The 12518-nt window shown below is 36.4% G+C and overlaps 1 protein-coding gene across 4 annotated transcripts in view; it reads left to right on the top strand.

Annotated features, from left to right (window-relative positions):
- The window catches only part of LOC145668933 (methylenetetrahydrofolate reductase (NADPH)), a 49492-nt gene that overhangs the window by 26437 nt on the left and 10537 nt on the right, over positions 1 to 12518 (top strand). For all 4 annotated transcript variants that reach the window (XM_081737216.1, XM_081737215.1, XM_081737217.1 and 1 more), the window contains 5 exons: positions 1872 to 2000; positions 4708 to 4901; positions 8036 to 8288; positions 10774 to 10893; positions 12094 to 12201. In XM_081737216.1, the coding sequence (XP_081593342.1) occupies positions 1872 to 2000; positions 4708 to 4901; positions 8036 to 8288; positions 10774 to 10893; positions 12094 to 12201 (804 nt within the window). The remainder of the gene's footprint in view (positions 1 to 1871; positions 2001 to 4707; positions 4902 to 8035; positions 8289 to 10773; positions 10894 to 12093; positions 12202 to 12518) is intronic.

Genomic DNA, 12518 nt, shown 5'->3' with positions numbered 1-12518 from the left:
GGTGTGTGTGTTTGTGTGGTTTATCATGTTCGTCTTGTGTTATGCTTCTTGTATTTCTTCTTAAGAGTAGGTGATGAATTTGAATATTTATGGCTTCGAGAACTCTCAATGCTAAGTTAAATATAATGTTTGAGATGAAGAAATTTGGAAATAGGCCAGAACTGGTTCCATTTACTCAGAAGCTTCCTACATCTGCTAAGTCTACTTACCGTAACTACAAAGCATACTTAGAAAACCTAAGAAAGGAGGAAGCTCAAAAAGAAGTAAAGAAGAAAAGATGAAACAAAACAACAAACAAAGAGAGAGGCGATGGAGAAATTGACAAAGGAAAAATGGGGCATGATGAGATTTTGGTCACTTTTCAACTATTTACAAGAGACCAGACCACTATGAGCCCTGTATGTTGTAGTGCTTAAAGAGTAATATTTAGAGAATGTTTACGCGTGTAATATACACATTATGGATAAATTGCTTAACAATAAATAGCAGTTCATAATTATTAACCGATTGATCATAGTATCCAAATTCCATGGTAATTATCCTATCACTTGTTTATATGACCACAATCGGGACTTATTTTAATTATTTACTATTGTTATTGTTGATTTATTTTTATTTTAATATTTCAGACTTCAGTAATTTGTTTCTCTTTTTGCAAAGTGTTTAAACAGACTTGTGAAATGACTTTTCACTTTTAGCGTTCCTAGTATTCTCTTACAACGTAATATTCTGTTTGTATTTCCAATGCATATAGGGGCACGGTGGCTCAGTGGTAGATCCCTCATTTCTGGTGGAAGTGTCCCTGGTTTGATCCCAGGCCAAGTGATTTTGTGGGGACTTCGTGTCCGTGGGTTTTCTCGAGTTGTTCCATTTCTTTCCACATTTTCATCCCATCAATTATTTCTCAGTCATTCACTTTCATTAATCATTTATCTCCCTTAGCCTGCAGGGTATAATCGTGGAACGTAAAATTAGACACCATTTTTTATGCTTCCAATGTAAACATTTTTGCAAGTGGATGAGACTTCCTATAGCTCACTGCTCTATGTACCATCGATACAATATTATTTTAAACCCCTTTAATGTTTCTTGAAGTTCTTCCTTGGCCACATTATAATAACATATCCATGGTTTCTTGTTATTTTTTTCACTTTTCCTTTGTTTTTTATTGGATAGTGTTCAACCACGTTAATAATATTTACTCCGTATACCCATTGTTCTTGCCGGCGTCTCTCAAGTTTGTGTCCATCAACGCTTTCCTATTGGAATACTGATAGAAAGCTCATCTGAAAACACTTCTGAGCTCCCTCGTGGCTAAGCTGTTAGCGTACGTGCCTTTGGCGTTGGAGACCCGGCTTTGATTCCCGGCGGGAGCTCATGTGGTTCGGACTCCATGTTAATCAATAGTCCACGTTTCATATAGCTTCGCTACTGAAAGGGAACGCTAAACTTAAAATCAAATCAAATTGAAAACAGTTCTTCCATAGTCCAATTTTACCAATTAAAAATGCAAATTTAGAAAAAGAACAGATGTCCCATATATGTAGCAAAACCCTCTAAATGCTACATTGGATGAGTATGTAGTAGAAACATAGTTACTTGGAGAAGGATATTTGTACAAATTCTAATGGTGCACTACTGTTGCGTATTCATTGGATCTTATGCACTACCTTATAGCCTATATTTTAGTTCACCACTTTTTCTTTTCGATGAGGACAACCTTTGACCCGTAAATATCGAGAGAAACTTCGTACAAATCTACCGAGTGGTGAATACGTGTAATTTCCAGTTATCTGTAAAAAGCTCCAACTTAGATTTGACAATTATTCTTATTTGCTTATCAAATATATTGCAATATTATTTTCTTGCAGGTAGATGCAGGTGCAGATTTTGTCATCACCCAACTGTTTTTCAAACCTGAAACTTTCATCAATTTTGTGAAAGACTGCAGAAATATTGGCATTACAGTTCCTATTATTCCTGGAGTTATGCCAATTCAGGTGTGTTTTTGTTATTGTTATTATTCTTAATATTTAATAAAACTAATAGTAGTATTTATAATTGCTACTTTTGTTTAATGAACTGTAGTTCTTAAGAGTAATGTGCTAAGTACGTAGTATAAAATAGTATAATCAGTGTCGTGTGTGTTCTACCCGAAAGCGGGTTTTAACCCATCTACCTAGCAGAGTTAGACGTAACCGCTAGGCCGAGGAGCAGGAATAAATGACGAGTTCTTATTTTCTGTGGTTTACCTCTAGCTTATCCTATACAATATACACGCATTGGCGTTATATTTTACATTTTTTTGCACTGTTAAATAATTCTAGTTTTTATTTTAATGTATGGATGTCAATATATAAGTTGTTACACGTTCTCTCTATTTGAAATAAAATCGTACGATTGTGATGACGGAAAATGGCTTTCTTTGTCGAATTGATTGCTCTTTTAACTGAACATTATTTGAGCATAGTTTCTTTAATAACGAGAAAAAATTAGTTTGTAATTAAAAATACGTCTTTCTTTCAATCCTGTGTGTCATGTGCATTCTGCGATGACGTAGGTGGAAGGATATAGAGAAGGATGAAAAACCAGAAAGCGCAGCACGAAAAATAAATAACTAAAAAGTGTTGGAATTAAGCGCTTTGCAGGTCTGACATAATCGACCAATGCCAAAAAAGGTAAGGTGTGTAGCGAATTTGCTTACGTTGTGTAGCGAATTTGTTCGTCATTTGTAAGCTCTCTTTTTTTTGTTTGTTTGTTTGTTGTTGTTGTAAACGTGAGAGTTGTAATTTCATGATTTTAAGAACTTTCATATCAAATCACTTCTCACTCTTCGTAAGTTATTGTACATATTCTGAATTCGTCTGATGTACAACTGATGGAAAATAACTAGCTGTATTTTAGTACTAATTGGCGCAGTAGCAAGGCGTGTGTGTGTGAAATCAGTTTCATTAAGATAAAAGCTAAGAATGTGAAAAATTGGAATTTAGTGACTGGAATGAAGAGATATATTGAAAATTACGGTTAATTCAGTTTATTTTGAGTTTAACTCCTTTTTCAGCAGCGAAACTATATGAGACGGAACCTACTGATTCACGTGAAATCCGAACCATGTGGGCTTCTGCCGGGAATCGAGTCCGGATCTCCCATGCCAAAGGCGCGTACGTTAACCGCTTAACCACAAAAAAGCTCAAAATTATGGACCTCTGGTGCATGGGGTTCCGGGTTCGATCCCAGCCCCCGCCAAGTGAACTTTGTGGTGGACGAACACCGTGTGCGTGGGTTTCCTCGTGGTTCTCCCGTTTCCTCCTACTTTCTTCATTCCACCATTTCATTCAGTTCTCATCACCGTCTCCTTTATCCTAGCTGGCATAACCGTGGGACGTAAAACTCAAAGATTTCATTTCATTTTTCAAAATTACGGTTAAGATTACTACATATAGAAAAATAGAGTAATAATGATTAAATTCCCCAAATACCCTCGTATTCACTTGCGCTCGTAAATCAATAGTTCTCTGACATTAAGGCACTGTGACGTTATCAGGAAGCCAGATTTTTTCCTAGGGGGAAGCACCTTCGTGGCTAAGCGGTTAGCGTACGCGTCTTTGGCGTGGGAGACCTGGGTTCGATTCCAGAGGGAACTCATGTGGTTCGGATTCCACGTTAATCGGTAAGTCCCGTCTCGTATGGCCTCGCTGCTGAAAGGGACGTTAGACTCAAAATCGACTAAACTTTTCCTAGGGGTTTGAAAGTAATAAAAGAATCTCAAAAGATACTGTTAATCGCAGTTAGATACACATATATGCCTTCTCAGAAGTACCTAATAAATTGAATCGTTTATACGATAAACATAAGAAACTACTTAGTTCCGAATAAATCACTCGCAAGATTTACTTTATTCATCAACATATACATACAATAGCATACTGCACTTCATTCAATAACTGATTCGTCGGAACATAATTTAGTCTCACATAAATATCACATCGACTAAAGCAAATAACTTTTCTCTGATTTCTGTGGGGATAATTTTCTTAAATTTATTCAATCACATACAATGTACAGTCAGCGACAAAAGTTCTTTCCGTTTGATGAAATTAGTTTTGTAAATAACTTCAGAATGGAAGGACAATTTGAGTACACTTTTAAAAAATTAAAAAGAATGTAATTTTTTGTACGTTCGTGCCATACCACCGTTATTCCCAAAATAAATTTTAGCAAATGGAAAAAACTTTTGTCGCTGGCATACAAACACAACAACAAACATCAATTTGGCTTTCTTTTGTATTTCTCTCTATGTCTGTGCTTTTCTCTTCATGCAGTTCCGACGATCAGGAAAAATCATTTTAAACTCACTCTTTTATTATACAATATATGCATAATATGAAAATTTTAATGACGAAGCATTCATTTGCGCTAAAAAGACCATGACTAATGTATTACTAAGAAATTCTGAGTCATAAGAATCCCAAATGTTTATCGCCGCAGAAAAAACTCCGTCTTTGGAGCCTATCCTAGACAATCCAATCCAATCAGTATTGTTATTTTCGATCTACTTAAAATCCATCTTTGTGCTGTCCTCACATGTTTCTCTTGGTGGCCTACCGAAATATCTCTTTCGTTATAGTATGCTTTTTTTTTTTTTTTTTTTTTTTAAATACAAGGCGATAATTGTTAAAAATAATTATGGTCGTTTATTCTTTATAGAGCTATGATTCCATGAGGCATATGGTAAAGCTGTCAAAGCTTGATGTTCCACAAGAAATTCAAGATATTTTAATGCCTCTGAAGGACAATGACGAAGCTATTAGAAATTACGGGATTGTGCAGGCAGTAGATATGATTAAGGAACTGTTTTCACATGGAGCTGCTCCTGGGATCCATTTCTACACTCTCAACAGGTAAGAAAAATATTATTATTCAGTTTTCACCAATATTATTTTTTTTTCTTCTTTGAAATCGTTATGTAGGAGGGTTGCTTAATATCGTATCTTTATAATGTATGCGCAAGTACTCATTTCTCTTAACAAAAGCCATGCCTACTTTTAAGTCAACTAAATGGTGTACTGATCTCTAGATCCGATCATGGACATAGCTTTAATTTACAGTGAACAGCAAGAAAATCCTTAAATAAGTTTAAATTGGTTGTTTACTCCTTTCATTAATATATATGAAATTACAATCATCAAAAGGTGTTTTCAATATGTGGACATTGGATTGTCCAAGCAGAGCAGCTAGGCTGTGGTACAAGCCATGTGATCTGAGTGGAGACCACAGAGTTCGGGATTAAGAGTGTTTGGCCGTACTGGGAAGCTGAATGGGTAGCGTGCATCGGCACGGTTTGCCGGAAATCCCGGGTTTGAGTCCCGGCCCATCATTTTTTACTCTGTGTGTTGCTAAATTCGCACCTACAGAGGATCTGGTATGTGTAAGAAGAAGTTTAAATCGGTTGTTTCCTCCTTTCGTTAATATACAGTATATGAAATTACAATCGTCAAAAGGTATTCTCAATATGTGGACAGTTGATTGTCGAAGCAGAGCAGCTAGGCTGTGGTACAAGCGATGTGGTCTGAGTGGAGACCACAGAGTTCAGGATTAAGAGAGTGTTTGGCCGTTCCATGAAGAGGACTGGGTGGCATAGTGGTTAACGCATACTATACCGGAGATTCCGGGTTCGAGTCCTCGTCCAGTGAGTCACTTTTTCACTCTGGGTGTTATCATTAAAATCCATTCAACAATACAGTAACGCTAGATCTCATTTCCTTTTTCCCTGTGTCTCGTTGCCATTATTTTAAAATTCATAGGTGTCACATGTCAGATTAAAATTCAGTATTCGAATAAAACTTTAGAGTGAATGACTTAAGCACGACTTATTTCCGCCAGTCTTTCCAGCATCAGATGATTCCGGTGTGTTCCAATGCTACAGATGGAACTTAAAATGGTTTATATTTTGTATTGACCGATTCACACTATAATGAAAGAGAGAATTGCAATTTTCGTTTAAATTTCTGAAAGATGATTTCAAAGTGCAAATAAATCAAATATATGGAAGGTAAGGAAATATGTGTACAAGAAAACAAAATGAAGCACACACTGGCCTATGCTTTGTTTACGTATCAGACGTATTGTTTGAAACCGAAACTATGGCTTTTCGAACCTTGTACTTAGATTGAGAGCGGAAGTGACGAAAATACTTGACTTATCCTTAATTCAATTGATGATTGATCCTAGATCATCCTAGATCAGTTATACAAGCTAAACTAATATCAGTTTGTAGTGTAACTCCTTTTATTCGTCAGATTTCAGTATTAACTACAGGAGGTTAACTTTTGAAAGAAATTCTGTACAGTCTGCTACTAATACATCTATGATCCAGGAAAAATTTTATTACTGAAACTAAAGATTTCATTTTCCTTCTTCCATGTGTGTGAAGATGAAAAATTAATGCCACACTATGTCCTATGATAGCTTCCTTAGCTAGGGTTAGCTCGCGCCGCGTAAGCTTAATAGTAAAACAGTACCAGGTGAACCACTTTTCTCAGGGGTTGTGCGACATGAGTTTATAGCTTACTTCGTGTTTAATTCATTGATTTGGAGACTAATATTAAAATAAATAAATAAAAATCAAAATGCATTGTACAGAGGTTGTTTTCGATCTATGATAATGTCAAACAGCACCTACTTTAAGAAAAGTCATGTTGCCACCATCGAAGGTGGTCTGTTACGTAGCCCTGCATCTTGGCAATTGCCCAACAGCTAAGTTTCCACTGTAGGAGACTGGCACGAAGAGTAGATATGTCTATTCGTAACCACACCTTCAGAGATTTTCTAGAGTCCTTCAATGATGCAGGGTTTCTTGTGAGACCAGGCTCGTTACGGAGTGGCACGGATGCCAATTTCTTCTGCCGTGTGCTGGAGGAAGAGGCGGGTTGAACGAGAAGTGTGATTGGATGCTTTGTCTTGATGCAGGCATATACGACTCTGTGCCTCCTGTAGAGATTTGAGAATTTGATGGCGATAAACAGGTGTGAGGATGTTAATCTAATAATATTCTAAATTTAACTTTGTATTTTTAGCAGAGCGATGTACGGTGAGCTTGCCATTGTATGAGTATCCAGCAATTATCATGAAACGTATGCCAAAACTTCCTTTACATTCAGTGAACATCTTTGAAACTCCCTTGCACTTTTACATTGATAAAAAAAAAAAAAAAAATGTACGTGGCTTGTGACACTCATGAAGACAAACATGTGCTTCGTTCATTCTAACAACAAGCTTCCACTTTTTATCCGACGGGTGCCGCTCATGAAGTTTTCGACAGTTTGTTCGATGTTCCTGAATGTATGTTACAAGAGCTTATGGACACACCCCTTGGGTCTTTGTTCCAAACCCAAATCGCATTGAATTATGGTGTGCACTGTTTTGAGTTATGTTTGTAGAGATTCGCAGTACTTGTTTGTATAGACAGGATTCTCGCCAGTGACAAGACTTCCTCGACTTCCCAAATCGTGGCTTGTGTGCGGCTCAGAGCAGCCCGGAAATTGACCTGTTTCTTCTCTACAGGGATTACCCCACGCTGCGTCTTATCTGCCTCTTTCACCACCCGTAAGATACCATATTTGGACAGTGAATTCACGTTTCTTGGACAATTTTTTGTGACATTATAACCATAGTTTTTGTCGGAAATGCTATTATGCATCCTTTCCAATTTGCACTGAATTTCGATGGCATTCCTTACGATACTCAATTACCATGCCTGTCATGCACACTCATCGGTTCAAGTAACCCACATGACCGGCAGCATCGTTCTCTTTCCGCTTAGTGGTGCTGCTACAGATTTTGAATGTCATCACTATAGATCGGAAGCAACCTCTGTATAATGTTTACCGAAACATTTCGTTAATATTATCAATGACAACTTCTTCTTTTTCGTTTGGTTTCAAGAGGTTGTAGGGAAACATGATTGTAAAACTGGATAAGTGGGGACAAAAGTACATTGCATTATATTCAGTGTCCTGTTTTTATTTATTTTCAGAGAATACGCAACAACAGAGATCTGTAAGAAGTTGGGCTTGTGGCTTGCAGAACCTCGTCGTCCACTGCCATGGAAACTAGCTGCTAACTACAAAAGATGTACGGAAGATGTGCGACCAATATTTTGGGCTTCCAGACCGAAAGCCTACATCTACAGAACTCAGCACTGGGATGAATTTCCAAATGGACGATGGGGAAGCTCTGAATCACCTGCGTTCGGTGAACTCAAAGACTACTATTTGTTCTATCTGACGGTTAGTAATTTTTTGATAATATTTTCTGATCGTATTGTTTAAGTTGAATGTCGAATGTGTAAAGTCAAATTTAATTTAGAAAGGAGGTAGTAATGAAATATTTGCTAATTGTAGATCTGACAATAAAGTAGTAAATAGGTTCCATAAAAGATTATTTTAAATATTTTCGTATTTTTCAACTTACCGTATTTTCGTAGTTTTCTTGTGTCATAATTGTATATGTCGGCTACAATAATTGTTTTATTACTGTCATAGATTGATAATTCTTATTCATAAGTTTATTATAGTTTTTATTTTAATTTTGTGAGAAAAGGGAACAATGCTTTTCTGCCTAGAAATTTGGTTTAAAATCCGTAGTATGTTATTTTATGTAACATATGTATGGATGATTTCTTAGTCACTGAGAAAAACACATTTATGTAACAAAAATTCTTCTTTACGTAAGTATGTGGAACGCTTTAGTTCCCATGATCTAAATTGTATAACACTAAATCCTGTAAAAGAGGCCGCGGTGGCTCAGTAATAGAGCGTTCACCTCTGGTGCATGTGTCCTTCGTTCGATCCCAGCTCGCGTCAAGTGAGCTTTGTGGTGGACAAACACCGTGTTCGTGGGTTTTGTCGGGGCTCTCCAGTTTCCTCCCACTTTCTTCATTTCACACGTGCAGAATTGAGTAAACAGGTTGTTGAATCAGGTTCCACATCGTAGCATTAATTTTCGTATAAAACTATCTGTCAAATTCAAAATGGCAGGGCACAGAAACAGAAAAGAAGAGACAGAGAAATCAGAGAACGCAGAGACGTGAGTAAGTAATGAATTCACGTCATTAATATCTTACAAACTGAAGGACCGTAAGTCAATATCCAACTTGGCTCATATTGTCATTGAGTAATTTCCAGTTCAGTCTACGTTAGTCTACGCTAACCATTATAGTAGACTTGTAGCTAGCCTACACAATAACAAGCCTATAGGAGGAAAATTTCGTCCAATCGACCTTGTCAGAACTCAAGCTTACAATAATTTAGACACTAGTTGCAGCGTGCAATCAGGTCAGTGCTACAGTTTGTCATGTGGATCTTTCAGTGTACTTAAGAATTAGATCAAGAAGAATTCTTGATCACATTCAAGCCACATTAACCTAAAGCTTGTGTTCGAATTCTCTTTCCCAACTCGTACATTTTATGTACACTCATGTCCAAAATTATTGTCGCATATCTATAACTGTCTTCTTGTAAGAATATAATTTGATAATGATTTTGCAGGATACTTTTAATACTGATACTATGTGTATAATCGGGAAATGTATATTTGTGGTAAATTTCATAGGAAAAAACTTATAAAAACGAAAATTAGAATGAGTAAAACAGAATATTGCTAAATGGACAAGAGAGTTCTATTTTCGTTTTATTGTTCTTATTTACTGCTCTTTTGACATGAAATTTGCCACATATATGTCTTTTCCGATTATACACATACTAACATTATAAGAAGTACCGGACGAATTCGTTATTAAATTATATTCCTAGAACAACATATTTATAGACATGCGACCATAATTTTGGACATAAGTGTACATACCGACATTTGGCCGATAATGAGAGCCTCCACTTCAGAAACATATTTATGTTCGAAGACATTTTGTTAGAGGTCGGTTTGGTTACTTCTCATAAAATAGGATCACATGAACGAGGGAACTGAATTCGTAAAATTATTTTTACAGACAGTATAGCATAAGACCAAGGATGCGGTCGTATAATACTGTAAATATGTTCCCACCTTTTTCTGGTAGAGTTTCGTCATGGCTATAAGGTTAGTGACACACCTTCGGCGCGGGAGACTAGGGTTCGATTCCCGGTGGGAGCTCATGGTTCGGATCCCATGTTAAGCTGTAGATCCATGTGTCATATGTCCTCACTTCTGGCAGGGACGCTAAATCCTAATGAACAAACAAACAAAAGCTATTTCTGGAGAACGGAACTTGTATCGCGAAAAGTGTGATCGAATATGCTGTTATGCTAGATTTTGTTCTGTGGCAACTAAAAGGGAAATCTGAGCGCTGTAGAAGTATTTGAAATTGTTGATGGTGATCAAAGAAGACATAGAAAGCTGGACAGAGGGTAGGGTATAAATGAGACTCGAAGAGTCTCCCCTACTGGAAAGGTGGAATATGTATTATGGCTTTAATCGGATGCTTAGAATTTAAAGTGATACCGTTTGTAGGGAAGTTTCAGATTTGGCTTTCGGACACTTCTTTGATGGAAGTACGAGATGTATTAAGGGACCAGTTCCGAGCAATGGGAGAATACATGCTTCCAGTGAAAAAAAGCCTTCCTAGTTTTGAGTGAAATAGTAAACAGGGAGTAAGCAAGATTCTTGAGTTCGTACAATTATATAGTTAGTGTAGTTCCTGTATGGTTAGTTGTTGTTCTACAAGTTCAAGTGTTTAAATATTCATGTTAATTACATTCTGTTTTATTATTCTTACAGAATCAGACCTCGAAAAAAGATCTGATGAAAATGTGGGGAGAGGAGCTAAAGTCTGAACAAGACGTATGGGATGTCTTCTATTACTATGTTACAGAGAAAGAAAATCCGAAAGGCGTCAAGGTAAAAATACACTAATTACAATAAAGCATTATATGTAGACATTTTTCCATAACTTTAGATTAGCATACGGTACAACCATAGTATCTTCAGGTGCTCTTTAATTGTATAATGGATAACTCGCATGCTTCTATGTATGTTGTCCCGGGCTCAATCCCCGATGGGGTTATGAAGCTTCTGATACAAAACCCGAGGATCGGTTCAGATGCCACTTTAAGCAATAGATCCTATTCACATAGTCTCGATGCTGAAAACGGAGGTTAAATTCTAATCAGTTCAAAAGTTTAACACTTTTCATGTTGATTTTGAAATTGTGAGAGAAAAACCACTACTTATAAGAGAAAGAAAGAAGCCGAAGACTTGCAGTTTGATTAAACTGCAATATAACCCCAAATTTTGCATTTCCATATTAAGCGAATTCCTGCATTTAACGAAAGATTAGTTTGGTCCCGGAAAAGAACACATTTAAATACGTGACGCATTTTACATACAAAATGCATTTACACCCGCATTTAACGGAAAATAATGCATAAGAAGCATCATCACTTCATCAGTAAATTGAAAGCATTGATATACATCACTCGCAGGATGCTACATATTTACTAGAATCGATAAATCCACTGGTATATGGATATTTTGATAAATATCTATAAAAACTAGTGTCAAAATTTCCATCCGTATCGATTGACATTAGGACCAGTATTATTCTTCTGACCTGAAGAACATTAATATTAGCTCAGTCCTTTTTTTGCATATTTTGTTAGTATTCCTTTTTATATGTTTGATAATTTTCAGTACGATACTTTTCAGTCTTTGGAAAGTGAAGAGACTGATAGTGTACGTATTTCTAAAACCAGTAGGTTAGATTAAATGGTTTGTTATCTAACATCCGTTTAAAGCAAGATGTTTTCTGTGTTTATTTAAATATGTTATTTTTGCAGTCTTTTTTAAATGATCAATTCTTAAAAGTGGAAATCAAAATTTTCAGATATATTATATAATCGCAAAATGTGTTAAAATATTAAAATCTCCTGATACATATTTTAGTGAAACTTTTTTATATATATACCAAACCCCTATTTAATGAAAACCCCAATTTAAGGGGGCAGGAATCCTCAAGCAGTTCATTAAATTGGAGCGATACTATATTTTGATTTTGACCTCTAAACTCAAAGATCTAAAATGTGAATGTGTAATTTGTAGGTAACGAGAACGGCGTGGAACGATGAAGAGCTAAGGCCGGAGACTTCTTGCCTTACTTCTAAGTTGGCTGAGATTAACAAGAAAGGTGTTCTTACAATTAATTCACAGGTATGTGTTACATTATAATTTTTAAATCGAAGCTTATAACATTGTATCGAAAGAACTACACTGTGTGAGTCTTTAGTTTTCTATCCTGTCTTTGTGCCTGTTTCACAAAAGTGTATTTTCTGGAGAAGTTTCTAGTCATTAGTGTAGCAGAAATTAAAAGATTAGCCGGCTGACATCTGATTAGCTGAGCGGTCTGAGGCATTAGGCTAGGCTGACGATCTCAAGACCGGTCTCTGTCGCGGGTTCAATTCCCTCTTAGAGTATGAATGTTTTATGTTCTTTTACCATTCATTTTTATTATCCTCATCTTAGCCAAA

This window comes from Thermobia domestica, chromosome 13 (assembly GCF_964235325.1).
Source record: "Thermobia domestica chromosome 13, izTheDome1.hap1.1, whole genome shotgun sequence".
NCBI classification, from domain to species: Eukaryota; Metazoa; Arthropoda; class Insecta; order Zygentoma; family Lepismatidae; genus Thermobia; species Thermobia domestica.
This window is presented reverse-complemented; position numbering and strand designations above follow the sequence as displayed.